The 23,066-nt window shown below is 38.9% G+C and overlaps 1 protein-coding gene and 1 non-coding gene across 3 annotated transcripts in view; both read right to left on the minus strand.

Annotated features, from left to right (window-relative positions):
- Positions 1–343: 343 nt before the first annotated feature.
- The window catches only part of Agpat5 (1-acylglycerol-3-phosphate O-acyltransferase 5), a 38,420-nt gene continuing 15,697 nt past the window's right edge, over positions 344–23,066 (minus strand). Inside the window, exons 3-8 of one of the 2 annotated variants that reach the window (XM_040733434.1) lie at positions 18,478–18,593; positions 16,585–16,674; positions 10,960–11,068; positions 7,439–7,600; positions 5,456–5,579; positions 344–2,765 (exon numbers count right to left, since the gene is read on the minus strand). In XM_040733434.1, the coding sequence (XP_040589368.1) occupies positions 2,540–2,765; positions 5,456–5,579; positions 7,439–7,600; positions 10,960–11,068; positions 16,585–16,674; positions 18,478–18,593 (827 nt within the window). In that variant the 3' untranslated portion in view covers positions 344–2,539. The remainder of the gene's footprint in view (positions 2,766–5,455; positions 5,580–7,438; positions 7,601–10,959; positions 11,069–16,584; positions 16,675–18,477; positions 18,594–23,066) is intronic. The other variant, XM_005082600.4, reaches the window with a different exon arrangement.
- On the minus strand, positions 19,412–19,554 carry LOC121135205. Its single transcript, XR_005872423.1, has one exon. It is a non-coding gene; the product is annotated as a small nucleolar RNA SNORA79 (small nucleolar RNA).

The following is a 23,066-nucleotide window of genomic DNA, read 5'->3' on the forward strand; positions in this document are numbered from 1 at the left end:
AAAACGTTGCCCAATAATTTAAAAATATCCTGACTTTAAAGTCAGAATGCAGGCTAATCTAATTACTAAACCTTCTCCATGCTAAAAACAGGTGGACACCTGAGTCGTGGAATGTTAGACAGCACAGACATGAGAAGAGTGAGAAATTTTATTTGTTTTCTTACTCCATCCAAATACCCTTTCTGAGAAACAGAAGCATGCACACTCATGGCAATCCTATAAAGGAAAGCTACTGTAGCCCCTAAACTGCAATTCAACAGTAATATAAATAAAATCTTAAATTATGTGACAGGATTCACAGGTAGGCTGTTAGTTTCCAGAAAATAATTATGCCAAATCAAAATTAACATGTTTAAGAGACGGTTTTAATTTTTCAAACATTTTGATACAATTTATTTCCAATTACCACATTTTATGGGCTGCTCTCAAGAATAAGTCAGTGCTAATATTCAAAAGATCATGTGCAGATCACTTGCCCTGTTTAAAAGGAATCAATTATATCCATGTGATTCTAATGGTACTCTCTTTTAAAAAACAAATGCACAGCACACACTTATTTAAACATTTGTTTTAATTTGTTTGTGTAAGCATATGCATGTGGCTGCTCATGGAAGCCAAAGAATGTGTCCAATTCCAATTGGGCTGGATAATAGGCCTTTGTGAGCCTCTATGCAGGTGCTGGGCACCGAACCCTCTGCAAGTGCGCTCTTTACTACTGAGCTGTCTGTCTCTCCAGCCCCCAGTCATGTTTGAAGTCTCATAACTTGTACTTATTTTGATCTGGTCAAAAGGAGCTCTAATAGGACTGCTAAAAAAAATGTATTTAACAGAGATGTGAGGTTGATCTCAACTTCACTTTTTAAGTAAAAGACGGTAACAATTCAGCACAGTAACATGATGAACAAGTTTTTATTTGTTTTTAGGACACTATGTTCTGTGGATGTGTGTGTATTGTATATGAATATACATATCCATATGTGAACATACATATCCGTATGTGAATATACATATCCATATATGAATATACAAATGCACAAAAACCAAGTGACAGCACATAACTCTTCAAAGATGCTTGAAATGGCTCATTTTCTGGTTTTAAGAAAACAAATATAAGAGGCAAAATTTCCCTCAACTTAAACAAAATTATTTATTGTGATTTAAATGGTCTATTTCAACTTGATCATTGGTATAATAATTCTGTGACATAAATCAGTATGAAGTATGCAGAAAGGACTAGTAGGCAATCACACTTAAATTACAACATAAAAATACAGCAAATCAAACTTTAGAAAGCTTCCTTCCATCCATAGGATACACTGTTCCATGACTGAGAACAATGTGATTTGGTCCTGGAAGGTAGCTCTCGTTCACAGGTGATATGTATCAACAGTGTGACTCCATGAAAACTGAAGAGAAATAACCTTTACCCAATCCTGATGTTTCTTGACATAAATGCAAAATGCTTCTGCAGTAGCCAAGGTGGCTTACCCATAGGAGTCAGGGGAATTCCCCTTTGAGCCAGGCAGCACTGCCTGCACCCCAACAATGAACAGCACCACTGGAGGACACCAAGCCAGAGAGCGAGGGCTGGAACGAGCAGCAAGCAACCACGAGTGCACACGCTCCAGACCAAATGCAGTGCCAAAGCAAAGGGAGACAGGCAGAAGGCACGTGCTAGGACAGATAGTCAGGATGCTGGCAGACTTCCATCACCTAAAGTTCTGTGGATGTCCATTCCAATACGAAGATAACAGGGACCCTTGTGTCTAAAAGCAGTCCAGCACAGACGCTGGGAGGCACTAACTCAGTAGCTCAGACGCTGGGCTGTTTAAAGCTCTACCAAATGAGACAGAGTCATAACAGAGTTTCAACTCCATTTGGACATCTTACACATTATTCTCTGCAGAATAGGGGTATGCAAATTAATCAATTTTAATAAATATTAGAAATGTTTGTTATTTTGCAAATATAAAGAAAACTAGCTAAATAGAGCAATATAATAAAAATATACACTCGACAGATTCTTTTCACCATGAACACTTTTCACCTTTTTCTTTGAACATCTCAACACATAATTACAGTATCTTTCATTGACTTGCAAAATTTAACAAAAACCCAGTATCACGTAGTTTCAAAATATAAAATACTTTAGTGATAAGAGTTTGAGCTGCCAAGTAATAAAAATGGAAGGTAATGAATATAGTGAAATATGCTACAAAGTAATGTTAAAATACAGCCATCTGAATTACAAACACCAAATTATACAATCCAAATCATCTTCACAAGTGGACATTAGTTCATGAAGAACATAAAAAACAGCATAAACTCCACTTAGTTTGCACATTTCCAGCAACTCCAGCACCTGAAAAGTCATGCGTGTCTGCCCCAAATCAACTGCATGTTGGCTGTGGTCACTAATTCTATTTTATCCAGTATTCAATCAACAAGGCTTTAAAAAAACTTCTTATTTAATTCAGGAAACAATGTGATGTAATATGTAGCCATCAGTAAGAGACAATGACTGGAGTACGTTACTTGCTTATGTTTTAATAACAAACCAGAGGCAGCCAAGGAGGGTTCCATACAACCACGTACCCACATACAGTTTCCTTCCAGACTCTGTCATGAGCATGACAGCAGTCAGACTACCCAAGATCAACACTGATGGTAAAGTCTTCTTGACACTTAGTCTGGAATGAACACTTTTCCCAGGAAATTTGTTTCTTCTTTCTGGATCTGGTGAATCATAGAATTCTATGAGCAACCTATGGCCAGAATGAAAAACAGCAGAATTGATACTTGCAGTTTTAAGCATTTTGGTGTTGAAACAAACAAAAAAATCATTTACTGGATACTAAATACTTGCTGAGCAAGTACAGTTCCTTAGAAAACCCAGGTGAGTGAGGAGACATCAGAGATTGTAACGCAGGATGCTCACCACTAGTTTATGGTATCATTGTAGTATATCCTTACCATATGGGAAGTGAAACTCAAAACAGGCCAGACAGGGTGTCAGATCCATTGAAATAGGACTCACCGACAACTGTGAGCCACCATGTGGGTGCTGGGAAACAAACCCAGGCCCTCTGGAAGAGCAGCAAGCGCTCAACTGCTGAGCCATCACTCCAGCCCATTTTTGTTTTTTACCTTTCCATCTAGAAGAAGTTATAGCAAGCTGACTCGTATGACTAGTGACCTACCAGCTTCACTCCTTCCTCCCACAGCTCTCATCCCGTAAAACGTAAACGGTTGAGGCTGTAGCTCAATGGTAGAGTGCTTGCCCATCATGTGTGAGCCTCTGGATCCAACTCACAGGAATAAGCTTTCAAAGAAGTTAAAGAAAAGAAATTCTTACAACATAGAGTTTTCATCCTGTGGCAGTTTGAATAATATGTCCTCTATAGGTTCATATATTTGAATGCTTAGTCACCAGGGAATGGTGACTATTTGAAAAGGATTAAGAGGTGTGGCCTTGTTGGAGAAAGTGTATTCTGGGAGTGGACATGAGGTTTCAAAAGCCCATGCCAGACCCAGTCTCCCTCTCCCTCTCTCTCTATTGCTTGTGGATCAGGATGTAACTCCCAACTACATCTTCAGCACCATGCCTGCCTGCATGCTCCCATGCTCACCATCATAATGACAATGAACCAAACCTCTGAAGCTGTAAGAAGTCCCTGATTACATTCTTTCTCCTGTAAGAGCTGCTTTGGTCATGGTGTCTCTTCACAGCAACAGAGCAGTGCCTAAGATACCTCCCAAAAGTTCTTAATCCCATGTAATTATAAAAACAGACGAGACAAATAAAGAATGTAGTTTATTAATTCTCCCCTCTGACTTAAACATGTAAAGTTATAGCAGAAGGACAGGACAGACAGCACAGGAAGAATTCCTATTGCCTTAAGGGCATATCCATAGAGGTAACAATGTTTGGTGTAGAGTACTTTAAGATGTGTTACATTTGTTTATGCTGTGGAACATTTGTTTAATGATGCAAAGATGTGTTGCATTCTTTTATGTTACATTTGTTTAACTCTGTGAAGCTGTGCCTGTCTAAAACACCCGAGGGTCTAATTAAGAGCTAAATGGCCAATAGCAAGGCAAGAGAAAGGATAGACGGGACTAGCAGACAGAGAGAATAAACAGGAGGAGAAATCTGGGAAGAAAAGATTGAGGTATGAAAGAAAGGAGGAAAGAAGGGCTCCAGGGGCCGGCCACCCAGCCACACAGCAAGCCCTGAAGTAAGAAGTAAAGAAGGTCTATAGAATAGAAGAAGATAAAAAGCCAAGTGGAATAAGGTAGATGGGATAACTTAAGAAAAGCTGGCTAGAAATAAGTCAAGTGAAGGCTGGGCATTCATAAGAAAAAATAAGCCTCCATATGATTTATTTGGGAGTTGGGTGGTGGGACCCCAAAGAGCATAAGAACCAAAGAGAAAAAAGCAAAAACAACACATATGGTGTCTGTAACACAAACAGGTGGGCACTAAACACTGTCCAGTCCTTTTCTGAAAACGCAGTTTCATATTAAGATACATAGGTCTTCTTACACTTTTCCCATCACCAATTGAAAAATTATGTCAGGTACTAGCACGTGACAACGAAATCTATTATGAAATTTCACTTTCAACCAGCAGTATTTTTTTTTTTTACTAATTCAAGAAAGGAGGCTAGCCGGGCGTTGGTGGCACACGCCTTTAATCCCAGCACTCGGGAGGCAGAGGCAGGCGGATCTCTGTGAATTCGAGGCCAGCCTGGTCTACAAAGCGAGTTCCAGGGCAGTCTCCAAAACAATACAGAGAAACCTTGTCTCGAAAAACCAAAAAAAGAAAAAAAAAGAAAAAGAAAAAGAAAGGAGGCAATTTCACTATGAAAACATCAACTGTCCCCTCCTCTTCCCACAGCACACTGGTGCTGTGCTCACCTGTACTTCAAGGTCATGATCTCCACAGCCTGGCTGTTCCCTCCTGTGTAGCCAGCAGAGGAAAGGCTCTTCCTTTCCGTCTTATGTCATACGTCATAGCAGCCTACCGTCCAGAAAGCACGGCAGGTAGGCCATCATGACATAAGCTTTACAGTAACTCATGACAGTTTAAAACGTGAGCATGTAAGGGCAGAGTAAGATTTAACTTGAGTTCATAAAAAGCGATCTTGAAACAATACAAACTTTAGTTTCACTTTAGCTGTGCCATTAGCTTTTGAAAAAAGCCTCCTAGTTGACCCTGTTTAGTTGTCATTGTACAGACACCAACAGCCGTACTGATGTAGAAATGCTGAAGTTAATTTTTATACAAGGGCAATGCACTATTAAACGTGTTACACAGGAAGTATGCAAGGTCTTATCTACGCAAGTTTGATTAGTATTTCCTAAACAATGAAAACACCTCTTTTTAAACTGGTTACTATTGTGAAATTTAGTTGAACTGCAGCTTATGAATGCTGGAGCTGTTACCACTTACTTATCTTTTATCTCAAAGCGCTCATGAAGCCATTTTTTCATGTGTTCTTGCTCCTCTGGAACTTCATTTTTGTCTATACGATCAAAGTGAATATGAAGCTTGGGACACTGTTTGCAGAGAAACTCTAACAAAGAAGAAAAAGATTTTAGGTCTTACTACTCTAGAATTCATGATTACATAAAGTGACTTACAGTGAAAACAAAGGAATAAATATCCAGAAAAGTTGGAAAACTATAAACTTATGACTTGCAGTATTAAGCTCCATATCAGTACACAGCACTTGCTAACCCTGGGTTGACTGTCACTGGCTTCTAGCAGCTGAACTGGAGAAACAGCCATACTGCCTCTAGGAATGGAAATGCCATAATGAAACCTATCACTTTGTATACTAACTTAAAAATTAATTTTAAAAATATTTACATTAGCCGGGCATTATGGGCAATATGGGTACATATCAGGTGTACTGTTAACAGTAAACATACCTGGGATATTTTGAATGGAACATAGTTTTAATGTAACTATATAAAATAGCTGGGCGTTGGTGGTGCACATCTTTAATCCCAGTACTCAAGAGGCAGAGGCAGGCGTGTGAGTTCGAGGCCAGCCTGGTCTACAGAGAGAGTTCCAGAATAGCCTCCAAAACAATACAGAGAAACCTTGTCTCGAAAAACCAAAAAAAGAAAAAAGAAAAAAAATTACATTAAAATATTTTATATTTTAATGCCTTTTCTCTTTCACTGCCAAAGTCAGTTTCTTCCTCAAAGTATGGAAGAAAGCTGGCTGGTTTCGACTATCAAACTGCTTCATGTTCCTATGGCTTAACATGAAAATAAAGACAAGTACTGGATAAGTATTTAATACAAAGGGAGTGTGTGGGGCCAAGGAGACTGCAGATTTCTTTAAAAATAAACTTGAAGTGTTCATCACACTGTGGCGTGTAGACATTTCTTAGAGCATATCTCCCTTCTGCCTCTTCTTCCTCAGTACTGGGATTATAAGAGAGCTCTATTGTCATGTGTCAAATGTGTCTCTCGCTTCTCCTCTCTCTCTCTCTCTCTCTCTCTCTCTCTCTCTCTCTCTCTCTCTCTCTCTCTCTCTCTCTCTCTCTCTCTCTCTCTCTCTCCCTCCCTCCCTCTCTCCCTTCCCCCTCTCAAAAGAACCCTCTGAAAGGAGCCAGTATCTTCCAGCCCTCCTTTCATCTGTCCCCATGTTCAAATGTTGAGTTTGTAGCTACAGTTACCTAAACTATTCCCACTCCAAGCCCTTTGGTTGTATGACACAAACAATAGTTCTGAGTCCTTAAAATCTAGCACGTGCTTGAAAATGGCACAATTTCTTCTTGTATGATAATACAAATGTCCTTCCCAAACATGCTATAAAGAAGGCTCAAGACAAAAAGAATAAAAAAAAAAAAAAAGGGTATGTTGTGCGTGTGTGGAGTGGGGGAGCTGGGTGTAGTGGCCTGAGTTCAAGGCCAGCTTGGTCTACATAGTGGGACCTTGTACTGAAAAATAAAGCAAAACAAGATAAAAAAACAACAACAACAAAAAAGAAGATTCAAGGCTACACTGACCATCACTTACTCCTTGACATTGCTAGACGAGCAGCTTGTCCTCATATCTTTGTAGATCTTTGCAGCCTCATATGTGAACCTCTGGCAGAAAGAAGCCAGGTTAATGACCTCCACAGACTCATCAGAAATGTGAAATTTAGAATGATGAGTCAAATTTCAAATATCATACATTAGTAACCAATAGTAAGTGAAATAAAGGAGGCCAGCTTCAGGGCTAGACAATCTTAACACAGGGGTGGCTGAATCAGGAGAATTGCAAACTTGAGGCTAGAGCAAATAGCAAGATACCATACTTCTGGAGGAAAGCAATGAGTACACTCACTAATTAAAAAAAGAAAGAAAGACAAGAGTTTATATCTTACCTATACCATGTACTATTCAGCCTCTAATACACAAAAATGTGGACTTACCAGTCATGGACGGTGAGTTTGAGTATTTTCCTGACCCTTTCTCATTCCCTTCGTAAACCACTGTGACATCGTAAATTGCATCTAAATGACTCTTCATAGAATCAAAAGCAACGTGAGTTGCCTTTACTCTTGGTGTCAGCACGTGTTTTAATACTGGAAGGCCTAGAAAGCAGGTGGATTCAGTGTGGTCATGATTAGGAATACATTAAGTTCAACATCTACATTCTTTATCAACTACCACAAATAGACAGGAATTAAAAAGTTTAATACCCTAAGCTCACATCTATGAGCTGGCTATGTGCTAAGAATGCTCTCTTGCATTGCCATCTTTACTTAGGTCATATATTCATTAGACATGTACATGAAGGAGACACCTGACGGAAGCTGGGGAAGGCTGCTCCTCAGGAAGCTTATGACCCACTGGGACCCTTCTCTTGGGTTAGCCCTGGCAGGAAAGATACCACAGAAGGGCAACAACATCTTGCCAAACACTCACATTTTTAGGAATAGAATTCATCATTGCCTCCACTCTCTTCTATATACTGAGAATTTCACAGGAAACACAAGGTCTCACTATGGAATTTCAACAGTGACTAGGGAGAACCCAATTTGAAGTTCCTATTGCTTCTCTCCAGGGAAAGTGGCTACATAAGGAAGAACAGCAGAAGAACAGCTACAGTATGGTGGGACTGTCCTCAGAAGAATTTTTAAAATGCAGGGTGGTGTGGGAATGAAAATGATTCCCACAACCACATATCTGACTTCAGTCCCCAGGGCAGAAAGAGTATAATTTATTCACAAACTTGTATCAAAGTCTGAAAAGTCAAACAAGCTGGGAAACTTATCTTGTCAGCTAAGTCCTTCTTTGCTACTATAGCCCATCCAATCTCAGAACTTTTACAGAATCACCCTGTCAAGCTTGCAGGGTACATATCACCTTGACCAGGATTATGGATGAATGGATGGATGCATGTGTGGATGGATGGATGGATGCATGGATGGATGCATGGATGCATGGATGGACAGACCCAGGCTGACCTCAGATTTATGATCCTCCTACCTTAGATCCCAGCCATTGGTATGCACTACCATTTCAACAACACTGGCTTAACCAGTATTTTTATTAGATGGTTAGAACTGGAAGCCCAAAAAGCAGATTAGACATGGTATCAACACATGAGAAGAAAAAACTTAATGCAAATTCTTGTTTGTCTGTACCTAGGTACATCCAATCCACTAATGTCTAATTATTACAACCACACAAACTATGCTTACAACTGTTAGGGTCTATAGAAATGGCTCCACTTCATCTTGACTGAAGGTCAGAGAGTTTTTGTCTGCCCTTGCTCTTCCAAGATGAAATAACAAGGATGTCTGGACTAAGATGTGAATGCAACAGGATACTTGGCATAGGATGTGGTTGCTGTATGTCCTTCCTGAACTATAGAATGCTTAAGTCAAGATATAGTTACTTGGTGTGGTCGCTACATGTCCTGCTTAAACAAGAGAATATTTAATTGAAGAGATAGTTACTTGATGTTTTGGGTATGGAAAAGGTAATTACACTTGCTTGTTTTTATATCTTGGTAAGGAAGTCTTTTGCCTTCCTTTTCTTTAGTATCTTTATCTGTCGTATCTCAATCCACACTCTCCCTCTCAGGTACAAACCCTACAAGTTGGCTGGATCCGACTGAAACCCCCCAAAGATAGGTTCTTACAGATGGCCCCTCAATATCAGGCACAAACAAAGTCTGGTTACTACATACAACTAAGACAAAGCCTGGCCCTTCGGTGATGGCACAGAAGGAAATTCCCATCCTAAGTCAGACAGCACATCCTCCTCCTCTAGTCTTAATGTAGAAAGAACTGTGGTTCCCAACCAAGTGCTTCTCAATTCTGAAACATGATGTGGCATACACTATCCTGAAACTTAAAGTCGTTAGCTGACTGATTCTTCCTAGTGTATTTATCCAATTCCTACATATAATCTTAACGGACTTGTATGAAAATACCACAATGGCCCCTTATTTTATGGACTCATTTTAAAAATAATTAAGAAATGAAAATTGTCCCAAAAAGTAAACAAAACAAATAAACCCTCCTTGTGGATATCTAGTTCCTGTTCTGGCGTCTCTCTGCTTTCCTCTCCAGGTCTCTTCAATTATTCTTCAGAAATAGGGTAAATGGGGTCAAATGCACAGTAATACTTGTCATGTCTGATGTAACTAGAGAGCTAACTAAAGACAACTTACCTTCCCTTTAGTGCTAAAGGAATTCTACTAAACCCTTTGGTCAAAGTTCACCCTCAGAGACACAGTAGTGGCTGGGTAACTAGACACAGGCTAGAGGAACTTTGAGAAGAGGGATCATCAATTAAGGAAATACCTCCTGAAGAATTTACCTGTAGGCCAGCCTATAGTGCTTTTTTTTTTTTTTTTTTGATGACTGACATGGGAAGGCCCAGATCATGATAGTCCTGGGTTCTATAAGAAAGTAAGTTGAGCAAGTCATGAGGAGTAAGCCAATAAGCAGCACTCCTCCATGGCCTTTGCATCAGTGCCTGACTCCAGGTTCCTACCTGTTTGAATTTCTGCTGTCTACCCTCAAAATGGATTATGATATACAACTATGAGCTGAAACAAATCCTTTCCTCCCCTGGTTGCTTTGGGTCATGGTGTTTTATCAGAGCAATGGAAATCCTCACTAAGATGGCAGAGAGTTTATGTTCTTAATGGCCAGAGAAATGAGACAACAAATAAGGTTGCTGATAACTCAGAAATCAGAGGCATAAACAAATGGGCTCAGGGGGGGCTAGCAAGATGGCTGAGAAGGCACATGGGCTTGCTCCAGAACACACACTTCTTAAACACACAGCTATGGCACATGTGTTCTGTCTTTGCAGAGGGAGCAAATCCCATCTTCTTGATTTCTGCTGTACCTCTCAATATTAGCTTAGCCATTACTAATAGACTTGCCTGCGGTGGCACCTGACCTGCACTCTCTAATTATTACACATACACCTATATTTCCATATGACACACATATATTTGTGTACGTTTATTTATGCTATACCGAGTCACTCACAAAAGTGCACTTTCTTGGAATAATCATTTACTTCACAGCATGGGAATATGAGCCATGGCAAGCATGTGGACTAACCTCTGTGACACAACTTACTAAGAATCTACTTAACTCTGTAAAAGATCAGACATTCTTTCATTCAGTTCTTATAAGAAACACATATTCTCATGGGCTGGAGAGATGGCTCAGGTGTTAGGAGCACTGACTGCTCTTCCAGAGGTCCTGAGTTCAATTCCCAGCAACTACATGGTGGCTCACAACCATCTACAATGAGACCTGGTGGCCTCTTTTGAAATACATGCAGAACACTGTATACATAAAAAGTAAGTAATCTTAAAAAAAGAAAGACACACAGACATATTCTATAGGAAGAAGCTAAAGAAAACAAAGATCATTCTCCTCAAAAAGTATTTTTCTCAATCAGTCAAAGTTTTACTTACCCCGTTGAGCAGCAAATGCCTGACTGGCTGAAAGTATTTTTGTCTGTGTCTTATTATACCTTGTTCCCTCTGGGAAAATCACAAGATACATCTGTGGGGCACAAATAAACTTTAGTTTGTGTGAGTCTATTGTTGTGACCACTGACTTAGCAATTGGAACTGTTACTGTTGCAGCAGTGTTTCATATGGTGAGAAAATGTATATTCATTTACAAACAACCTTCACTTTAGCAGAGATTCAATTAAGGCTGACCACAACAGGGGCTATAATAAAATGTAGCTCTACATTTATGGTAAAGCCAATTGTTTAGGAAACAGTTTTAGAATATGACAGTAGTCACTAATATAAAATTTGGACATAAAACGCTGTTGTGATTAATGACTACTCTTTCCAGTTCCCCAAAATAAACCATGACATGTCTGCACATATTAAAATTGTAATACCACATAATAACTGTACATGTTGGTAGAATCTGCTGTATGCCTACACAAACACATAGAATGCATTATCATATCCAACCTCCAGTCTTCCACTTTTATAGGGGTGTAGCTAGCAATGTCTTTAAGTATCAAGGCTAACAGTACATCTATCTGAATGCTGCTTATGAATTTAGAATTTGCATTTCAAAAGGTTCATACAATATTCCACTGTATAGAGCTCTCTGGGTGCATTTTACATCACTTACTTTAAGGGACCTCATACTCATTACATAAAACTGAGAATACAGTATCTGCAAACAAAATGAAGTAGCAAGATAGATAATAAGTCATCATTTGATGTAAGTTTTTATACTTAATATCTTGGGAAAGTAAAATTATTAAGGCCATGTAATTAGAAAATTCCTACTTGAGAACTGGATGGTGTAAAATACTTTTTAATTGGTGGCCAACAGACAAACTCATCAAGTAAACAGAATAATATAGAAAACAATAGGATAGGGATTCATGAGAGAAAACTATGTCCATTTGCTCATGTTCAAATGATCCCAAACAATACCATTTTCCTCTACAGCTATTATAGGAAGCAATGTTTTTTTTTTTTCTGAGCATTCTGTGGTTATAAAAGTCCTACTAAATGAACCCATAGAATATAAATTTGCTTATGAAACAAGCTAGCAAAGAATGCAGTAAGTCATCTGAAAAGCTGATATCATGTACAACAGCATCCCTACAAGTCTCCATTTTCAGCTCCCTTTGTCCCCAGGGCCTGGCATTGTGAACATTGGATCCCCAGCTGTGGCATTATGCTGAGAGCTTGTAGAGCCTTTAAGGTATGCGGCCTAACTGAAGGAAGTCATTGAGGGGCAGGCTTTGAGATTACAACCCAGTTCCACTTCCTGTCCCACCCAGATGTGAGCAAACCTAGCTGGGTTGGTGGCCTCAGCTACGTCACAGTGCCACTCTGCATGATGAAATATACCAACAAAGCACAGGCCAAAATAAAGCCTTCCTTCAAATGGCTTCTTACTAGAAATTCAACTAGGCTTCTAAGCAGAGTGGGTAATACAAAACATAGCACAGAGAGTGGTGTTATTGCTATGGTAAACCTGACCCCATAGCTCTTGGGCATTTGGTCTTAGGTCTTCAGGGATGTTTGAGTGTAGAATTTGGAAGATTTTGTGGCTATTATGTAGAGAACCCCTAAAACATTGTAACCAGAACTTGACTGGCCAATCTGATGGTAGCTCAGAAAATCAGGGCGAGAGAAATGCAAACAGTGAGGCCAGGTTCATGATGTTTCAGAAGAAACAGTGAAGATTGGGAGTTGTGCCAAGAGACTCCTGTTGTTACATTCCAGAAGGAATCTGGCTGCATTTTACCCATTTCCTGATAATATGAGTTAGGCTGAATTAAAAAGCAATGGAATAATATCTTTGGTAAAGGAACTCTCAAGACAACAGTATCCAGGTTCTGGCATTATCAGTGCTCACCACTCTTGGTCAGACTTACAATGAGAAAGAACAGAAAGATGTGGGGGAAAACGTGTGGTTTGGGAATGATGAAAGGAGTGTGAGCAAGTTTAAAGTTTCAGACAAGGGAAGTGTGAAGAAAGCAGCTAGGCTAGAGGTTAATTCTGGAACAGGAAAACCTCCTCATATTCTGTACTGAGACAAAAGATGCCCTCAGGGCAAAAGACTCCCATCCATGGAAAGGTCCAGCCTACAAAAAGCAAAGTCATTTGAGGATAGAGTGTGAACTGAGAAAGTCTCAGCAGGGATTATCTCCTAGAAGACAATCACTCAGCTAAGCATTTTTTGAAGTTACATTGCAAAGGCCACTGAAGTCCAAAGGGTCCAGGCTGTTTCTTGAAATAGCATTAGATCTCAGCAGCAGCACCAAGTAACATTAAGAGTGAAATGTAGGGGTAACAGAGGTTTGTACTAAGGCTTCAGAAAGCCTGTCAGACAAACATGTAGCAGGGGTAGATTTCCTGCATGGAGCTCCTGAGTGGGCTGCTCTTTTCAGAAAAGACAGAGAAGGAATGGCTCTGGGGATGAGGGGAGATGTGCATGTGAGGGTAACTGGGAAGAGCGGGGGGGGGGGGGGGACGGCTGATGGAATGTATTGTATGAGAGAAGAATAAATTTAAAAGGAATCAGGCAAAATAATTGTTCCTAGGGCAGTTGCCAAGGGTGAGCTAGTTTCAAATCTTATTCCAACAATCTTTTTCTAAGTTTGTCTGTTATACTATCTATAAATAAGGCCAAACACTCCATTAACTGAAAATCATGATTCTTTTTTTTTGTACTCCTCCTGTATTCATTATATTTTTCTTCCCTACTTTATTAAAAATAAATTCAGCTGGGCAGTGGTGGCAAATGCACTTAAGAGGCAGGTGCAAGCAGATCTCTGAGTTCTAGGCCAATCTAGTATATAGAGTAAGTTCTCAGACAGGCTCAGCTATACAAAGAAACCTTGTCTCAAAAAACAAAAAACCAATAAATAAATAAAAAATAAAAAAGCCAAAAATAAATAAACAAAACTTTTTAAAGTTGGCTACATGTACTAACTTCTTTGCCACTGACCAAAGATTGTTTTTATCCTCTAAAGTTGTCATGAACACGAGGCAGGTGGTCAGAGTAGGAGATTAAACCTCAAGTGCACCAGGCAAGAAAAGCATGACCAAAGGGCAGCCTGAAGCTTCTGAACTCTCTTCTCAACTGAGAGCCACAGAGAAAGCCTGCCAGCTACAGCACACAGACTACGTTCAGGCTTTTGCTACTACCCACATTCAGTGTCCTATCTGTTGAACTCCTACTGGAAGAATCAGTTTCATTCTCTTCTTTGATGATCTTCTATATATTTTAAAAATACGTATTCAAGATAAAATATCATTTTAAAGAGGTACTTCAGCCTCTGATGGAAAAGTAGAAATGTGTTTTACACTAAAAACTAATAAAAAGAAGAGCTATTTAACACAATTATTAGATTTCTAAATATGTTTAAATTATAGCCTGTTATTAAAATGATCATTTTCTATTAAAAGCAGTCTTTATCCATGAACTGCATTAATTTGTCTACTTTTTCACTGAGTATCAGTCTCTTATTGCAAAGTGAGAGATTGTTAAAGGACTAGAGGAAACTCCAAGTAGCAATTTGCATGCTCTTAAAGTTTCCTTCTATTCTAGTTCAAAAAAACTAACTTACTAGTCAATTTTTAAACTCAACACATTTATATAGCAGTAACCTTAGAACTTCAAAACTTTTTTTTTTTTTTTGGTTTTTTGAGACAGGGTTTCTTTATGTAACAGCCCTGACTGTCCTGGAACTCACTCTGTAGACCAGGCTGGTCTTGAACTCACAGAAATCCGCCTGCCTCTGCCTCCCAAGTGCTGGGATTTAAGGCGTGCGCCATAGAACTTAAATCTTGATTAGCTATATACTCCATAATACGCTTATAAGAAAACTGCAAAATATAATTTCCTTTCTCACTGAGCTTATTATTGACTATGGAAACACAAGGTGCACACACACACACACACACACACACACACACACACACACACATACACACACACACATACACACAGAGACACACAGAGTATGGAAGGAAAGACAGTAAGCTGCATCTTGGAGGTTTCTATGCCTGTATCTTGGGAACTTGCGACAACATGGTAGTCCTGTGTCATAAAGGAAGTCCACTGGACCTTAAAATACAGATAGCCATAAACAACCGAGGAAGCCCAATGTAATCACAAGGGATCTGTCATAGAAAGAGTGACGGTGAAGAATTGGACTAAGAAAGTGCTACTAAGGAAAGCACAGACCAGCTGTTGCTAGTTTTGGGTATGTCCTGAAACCATGAGACTGGCAACAACTAAAAAGTTGGAAAGTCAAGAATGTTATTCTTTCTAGTCTTCAGAAAGAACCATACGTTTTAAATCAGGAGTGTTGAACCTGTAACATCCAAGAGTTTTCCAAAATTAATGATACCAAGCCACAGAACCATGCTCAGAGAGGCTTATCCAGGCTTAAAAAACAAACAAACAAACAAACTTATAATACTTTGCTTAAGACAGAGGCAAAGACCAACTGACGAAAGCAGCCAGAGAACACAGGCCCCAACACACAGAACAGTCTCCACACAGAGCACTTGGATGGCCATTTTACTAGAAGACACAAAGAAAGGGTACACTATGAATACAAGGCCAACATCCACGTAAAAATGAAGCTGTTTATCTCCTTCATAGATACACCCCATAGTAGAATAGACGGGAAACTTTAAAGCAATCCTCTCTGTCTGGGTTGAATGAGTTGGAGGAAAGAAGGGGCACACAAATCCATGCCTTTATATTCTACATTATCAAAAAAGAACAATTCTGTCTTCTGAAGATTTAAAAAAAAAGCCAATTCTACTAAATTTCATACCGTTTCAAACAAGGCATCCCCCTTTTCCGTGTTACGGCTGCTTGCTAGAGTGTGCTGTAAATGGAGAATGGGCCACTGCTTATCATTATATCCTATTCCCACCATCTCCAAATTAGGTGCGATTTCCTACATTAGAAAGTTCTGGAAGACACTCAGAAGTAAACAATGATCATACCAGCCAATAATCAGCTCTGGTTGCTGACTGGTAAGTGGAGGCCATGAGGTAAGAAGCAGATGAGAGGAAAAAGAGAACTCTGAAAGTTCTTACCACAGTCATGTTGCTCTACTACAGAGAGAGAGCCATAGGAAAAAAGCATTTGGAAGCAATTAGCACTCTTGAAATAGAAGATTGAAATTCTTCTTTTTTCCCCTTTATGGGGAAAAGTTCTATAAAATATTCACTTTAAATGATTTTTCATTAGGAGACTCTTTGCTTTGTTTTTTGTAAACCTTAATTTATTCAATAAAAATCCAAATTTACACAAGTAGAAAGCAGTTGCTCTTCTAAAACTAAATTTAGTATGAAGACTAGCTCTTTGGTTCTTGTATGTAAAGCTGCCAATGAACCTCCATCCTCTGTAGACTAAAAGACAATGTTTGCTCTTCGTGAGCCTAGGAAAAACCATATAATTATCAGTAGCAACCTTCCCTGATAGCCAAGAGGACAGTTTATCATGGGTAATATGCTTTCAAAATGACTTAGAGTTTAATTTCTTAAATTGCAAACTGAGTTGAGGAATGGGAACAGCACTCTTACTGGTGTTCCTGCGTTCACGTAGCTCTGAAGTTTGTTTCTCATTTCTTTTTCATTAAATTTGGCACTTCGTTTTACATAAATTCCTCCATGCTGTTGCATAAAAAAGAAAAAGAGCAATTACTCTTTAAATATCTAGTCATCACAGTCATCAGAAGAGCAATGAATAAACAATAAAACTACATTTCAGAACCCAAGCTACAGATATTATTTCAATATTACTATCCCCACAATTTGTAACCAAAAATTCTATTTCTACAGAACCCAAGTAAAACTGTGTGCTGCGTTGTACTGGAAAGTACACAAACATCTACTTTTGTCAGCAGTTAAAATATTCTTTCTTTCTTTACAAGATTTTATTCAAAAACTTTTATGAATACAGGGAGAAGGCAGACTTCAAGCCAAAACTGTGGGCCTTGGGAGAAAGCAGCACCACCCACACCCTGATCTTGTTTTATCTCCTACAGATCACTAACTACTTCTGAATAGATTTCTTTTTTTAAACTTTTTTTGTTTGTTTGTTTGTGTTTGTTTTGTTTTTTGAGACAGGGTTTCTCCTCTGTAGCTTTGGAGGCTATCCTGGAACTAGCTCTTGTAGACCAGGCTGGTCTTGAACTCACAGAGATCCGCCTGCCTCTGCCTCCGGAGTGCTGGGATTAAAGGCATGCACCACCACTGCCCAGCTTTTCTTTTAAAAAGTAGCCGGGCCGTGGTGGCACACGCCTTTAATCCCAGCACTCGGGAGGCAGAGGCAGGCGGATCTCTGTGAGTTCGAGGCCAGGCTGGACCGATAGCCTCCAAAACAATACAGAGAAACCCTGTCTCGTAAAAACAACAACAACAAAAAAAGTAATTTAATTTTATTTTATATGCATTGGTGTTTTTGACTTCATGTATGTCTGTGTGAATGTATTGGATCCTCTGGAACTGGAGTTACCGACAGTTGTGAGCTGCCATGTGGGTGCTGAAAACTGAAACCAGGTCCTTTGGAAAAGCAGTTAGTGCTCTTGACCAGTGAGACATCTCTCCAGCTTTGAATTAATTTCTTAACATAACTGATTGATTGTCAAATTCTATGCATTTTAATTTTCTGTTTGACTTCTAGGTATTTGTATTTCTGTTACTCCATTTAACTGTTTGGAAAACCAGGCATGTAGAGACTCATCACTAAGAGTTAAGAACTGTGAAGATGGCTTAGTTGGGAAAGCATTCGTCTCACAAGTATGAGGACCCAAGTTTGGATCCCTAGAATCCATGTAAATAACTGGACCCAACAGTTCATACTTATAATCTCAGTAATGGCAAGAAGGCAGAAACAGGTAGATCCTGGGGCTCACAGGTTGGTAGCCTGGCCAACATGGCAAAGGACTAGGAGGCTGTCTCAAACAGAAAGTAGAAGGTGCTTCAGCATGACACCCACACTTGGGCCTCAAATCTTCCCCTGACCTCTACATGCATCAATCTGTGCATGCTAGCACTGTGTGTGTGAACACACACAGAATTCTAAATAAAAATACTTAAATTTAAAATAAGCCAGCCAGGCGGTGGTGGCGCACGCCTTTAATCCCAGCATTTGGGAGGCAGAGGCAGGAGGATCTCTGTGAGTTAGAGGCCGGGCTAGACCAACAGCCTCCAATACAATACAGAGAAACCCTGTCTCGTAAAACCAAAAATAAATAAATAAATAAATAAATAAATAAATAAATAAATAAATAAAATAAGCCATTAATGCCATTTTTAAAACATCTGTATTGAGGATGTAACTCGGTAGAAGGCTACTTGCTAGCATGCACGAGGGCCCATGTTTAATCACTAGTACCATAAAACAAAGAAAATTAGATATATTTTCATTAAATTGCTTTCAGTTTGAAATAAGAGAGCAACAACAAAGGTTACCTGAGCAAAGTAAAACCCATACAATGGGAGCCATTTTAACTTGTCTTTCAGCACATAGCGCACATGTCCAAGGGCATCCTGCCGTGCAGCCAGCATGTCCGCAATAATCCAGTCAACTGTAAGACAGAACCCAGTCAGTACTTCACCAGCCAGAGTCAACTCCAACCTTCCCCTCAGAAACAAAACCCTTCTTCATAGCACTGCCTTCACAACGTAATTGAAAACATGACTATGGAGGCAGAGGCAGAGGGATCACAAGCTCAAAGCCAACCTGGTCTACAGAGCAAGTTCAGACCCAGTAGGGCAACACAGCAAGACCAGGTCTTAAAATAGTTTTTTTTTAAAAATATTTTTTTATTAATTTATTTTTTGCACTCCAATCCCGGGGCCCGTCTGCCCCCATCTCCCATCTGCTCTTTGGAGAGGGTAAGGCCTCTCCTAGGAAGTCTACTAAGTCTTTCCCATCATCTAGTTGAGGCAGGACCAAGGCACCTCCCCACCCCCCACACCCCTGTGTCCAGGTAAGGCGTCTCCAAATAAAATGGGCTCCATTAAGTCAGTTTGTGCATTAAAGTTAGATCTTGGACCACTGCCAGTGGCCTCATATATTGTCTCAGCCACACCATTGTCACCTATATTAAGGGAGTCTAGTTCACTCTTATGCAGGTTCCCCATTTGTCAGACCTGAGTCAGTGATCTCTCACTAACTCGGGTCAGCTGATTCTGTGGGTTTCCCCATCATGGTTGTGACTCCTTTGTTCGTATTATCGCTCCTCCCTCACTTTGATTGTACTGCAGGAGCTTTGGCCCAATGGCTAGTTGTGGATTTCTGCATCTCCTTCCATTTGTTTCTGGAAGAGGGTTCTAGCTTCTCTGGGGGTGTGGGTTGTAGGCTGGGTTTCTTTTGCCATTGTTGTGGTGTTGGTTTTTTTGGAATTGTTTGATCCCGCAAATTTCAGAGAATACACAGATAATCCCATTATCTTGTTAATCTCTGAGTGAAAAAAATCAATTTTAATTTATGATGACCTAAAATCCTGGTGCCATGTCTAAAGGCAATAGGAGGAACAGTCATCAAATTAAGTTTTTAATTTTTAATAAGAAAATATGGTTAAAATGCTTAAAACAAAGTCAACTCCAGACACATTAAAAATAAATAAAATAACTTTAAATCAAGGAGGAGCTACCTTTTCACATTTCTTAAAAGGCCTTTTATTTCAAGGATGAAACACAAAAGCTGGAGAGATTTTACTTAGTGGTTAAGGACACTCGCTGTTCTTGCAAAGGACACAGATCTGGTACCAGGATGGTGGCTCTACCTCTAAATCTAGTTCCAGGGGACACAAAGCCCTCCTCTGAGTTCCACAAGCACCAGGCATACACATGATACATATATGCAGGGACTCATACACATACATTAAAGAAACAAATGTCTAAAAATTTATATAATATTAAGTAATCCAGTAACAGAATATATAAGGAATAAAGTCACTTTTAGTTAAGACTAAAAGACCAGAAATGTTTCTTTTTAATGAAGAATGGGAAATTATAAACAAAAACTAGCAAATGAAATACGTGCAGCTAAATATTCAATGTATACAATGTCTGACAAAAGGCCACCATGCTACATCTTTACTATGACTTCCTGGACACAGTGTTCAACTGTAACAACACCCAAACAAGGATCCCATGTGACTTACAATAGTGCTAGCTAGGTATGTATTCCTTACTTCTCAGCTTTTGAGACTGTGAGTTGCAATCTCATAAAAGGTCACATAACAGATTTTAGGCGTTGAAAAAACTTTGGAATAAATTTTTTTAACAATGACCAAAAATTAAGTGAAAACCAAATGCACAATGAATCAGGTATTTCTGGCATCTCTCTTCAATGCTGTATTGTGCAATGTCACTGCAGCTTTCATTTTAAACATGCAACACTTGCGCTTCTTACTACATACACTGTCATACCATGCAATGCCAGCCAATGGTGCCAGAAACATGACTCAAATTCAAGGCCACTAGAATGTTACACACACATACACATTACACACACACACACACACACACACACACACACACACACACAGAGTTTCCTGCTGTACAGAAATATAATGCTTTATTTGCAGAAAATATTTAATATTTCACCACTAATATTCCTCAGCATGGAATATGTATATCTTTCAACTGTATTGCATTTGAATGTTTGATTTTAAAAAATGCTGTTTAACTGATAGCTTGAGTTTCATTAAATGAATTTTGACCTAGTAATAGAATGGAATTTCAAACAATTTCTGAAATAGCACTAAACACAATTGTGCCGTGTTATACTATGTGTTTTACAGAAACATTCTTAGAACTAACAACTAAAAAAAATAAAATCCTGATGAATTCTGAAAAATATTGATATGGTCTATATCCTGTAGTATCAAATACTCAGCCAAAGTCAACTCCTTATATACAAATTCATTCATACCATTAGTATACAAATTGTCTTTCATCTTTAATAAATGTTAAAATTATAAATTTAAATATATAAATAAAGCTCTCTACTATTTATTATCAGTAAATATTTGATCATATTACACTTATTTACCTGGGGGTCACGTAATACTTCCTCAGGTGAAATAAAGAGAAATAAGAGAGTGTCTTGAAAAGCAGAAAATTTTAAATTTAAGACAAGAATAAATGGCTGCTGGAACCTTCCATGAGAATGGAAATATCAAGGTGAGAGGTAAGGATAAATCTGCTAGGATTTAGAAAGGAATTCAAGGGTGTGAAATAGGGATGCTGAGAAATCTGAAATGAAGTGTATTCAGGGCCATCAAAATGGGAACAAATGGAATCAATTAGAGGAGACAATATTTAATTTAAAATAACAAATGATTACAGTCAGTTCAACAATGCAGGCCTATAATCCCAGCTACTTGAAAGACTAGAGCAGAAGGATCAGGAACTCCAGGCCCACCAAGGTAACTGAGTGAGACTGAGACTACACGTCAAAAGAAGAAAGAAGGACTGGGGGATAGCTCAGTAAGAAGTGCATCCCAATCCTGTGTGTGGCCCTGGGCTCTATGCCAGCATGAAAGAAAGTGTGTGTGTGGGGGGTGACATACAAACTATAGGAAATATTATAAAGCCTGGAGTTTAAAGTCTTATTGAATGGAGTAATTCTCACTGTTATACAGTATAATTTTTGATCATTTAAAATTTTTCCTAATGCACATACAAATGAAATATCCTAAGATTTTATTTATCCTTTTAAATAATGAATCTTTCAAGAAAAATCTTAATTAACTATTTTAATTAAGATTACAAAACAGTTATTTCTAGTTACATCTTGGAAACATAACTAAGCCTGTGAAAAGAGTATCTAATATAAAAGCTGTCTATATAAACAGAGAACTAGCTCTGTGAAGGCTCTATGCCAGTGGTTAACTTCCCTAATGCTGTGACCCTGGTCCTCATGTTGTAGTGACCCCTCCAACCATAAAATCAGTTCATTCATTGCTGTGCCATAACTATAATTTTGCTACTGTTATGATTCATAATATAAATATCTGGTATGCAACCCCAAACAGGTCATGACCCATGGATTGAGAAACACTAATCAATGTCATCCCCTGGCCAGTGTATGTCCTGGATATAAATGAGATAAATAGCTAAAAGACAAATTTGATATCTTTTCCTGACACCTTAATTTTTTTAAGCTTAGGGAATAATAAATCCATTTTTATATTTAAATAAGCAGTTATATTTTTGACTCTGGTACATGTTCTAAAACCTACTAAGAAAATACATAGATATTTTAAAATATGTCATGTGTACAGGAAAACTGCCTTGAACCATGCCCTTAAATATGAAAATTTTAGTAAAAACACTTAAGAAGTAACTTACAAACTGGACATGTGGCAATGCCTTGCTGGGGAGGGTGAGGCAAGGCAAATCTCTCTGAGTTCAAGGCCAGCCTGGTTTACAAGGAAAGTCCCAGGCCAGCTGAGGCTGCATAGTCAGACCTTGTCCCAAATAAAAAAGTAACTTAGTCAAATGACACAACATAGATCCAACATGTCTACTCTATCCACTCTTGCTGAGGTTTCAGAGATAACACTGGATTAAAACATAGAAGGGAATGTATTCATTCACTTGAATATCTGCATTCTGTGCTCTAGCAAAAATATTTAATTTTACTGTTAGGATTCTTTAGTAGTGATCTAGAAAAGCAGAGCCATGTTCTCCTTAACCTGAGGAGAGAACAGGCAAATAAACCTTATTTTCCTCATCTGTATAGTTGCATCTCATTAGTTTCTAATTTTTAAGGTTACAATATATAAAACGTTAAGAGCTTATGCCCACAATCCAGCACTGTGCTACAACCACCATCATCCACAGCACTGCTAAATGCCACCCATACGCCAAGCACTCTGAGATTATGAATCTATCAGTACATTGCCTTATCAATCAGTAGGTATCACTCACATCTAACTCATGGGCTCCGAGAACCCAACTAGTCTGTCCATAGGCACAGAGCCTACAGCAGAAGCACACACACACACAGGGTTTCCCAGACTGCAAATCTGTGTTTATGACTC

The sequence above is a fragment of the Mesocricetus auratus genome, unplaced genomic scaffold (assembly GCF_017639785.1).
Source record: "Mesocricetus auratus isolate SY011 unplaced genomic scaffold, BCM_Maur_2.0 Super-Scaffold_100031, whole genome shotgun sequence".
NCBI lineage: Eukaryota > Metazoa > Chordata > Mammalia > Rodentia > Cricetidae > Mesocricetus > Mesocricetus auratus.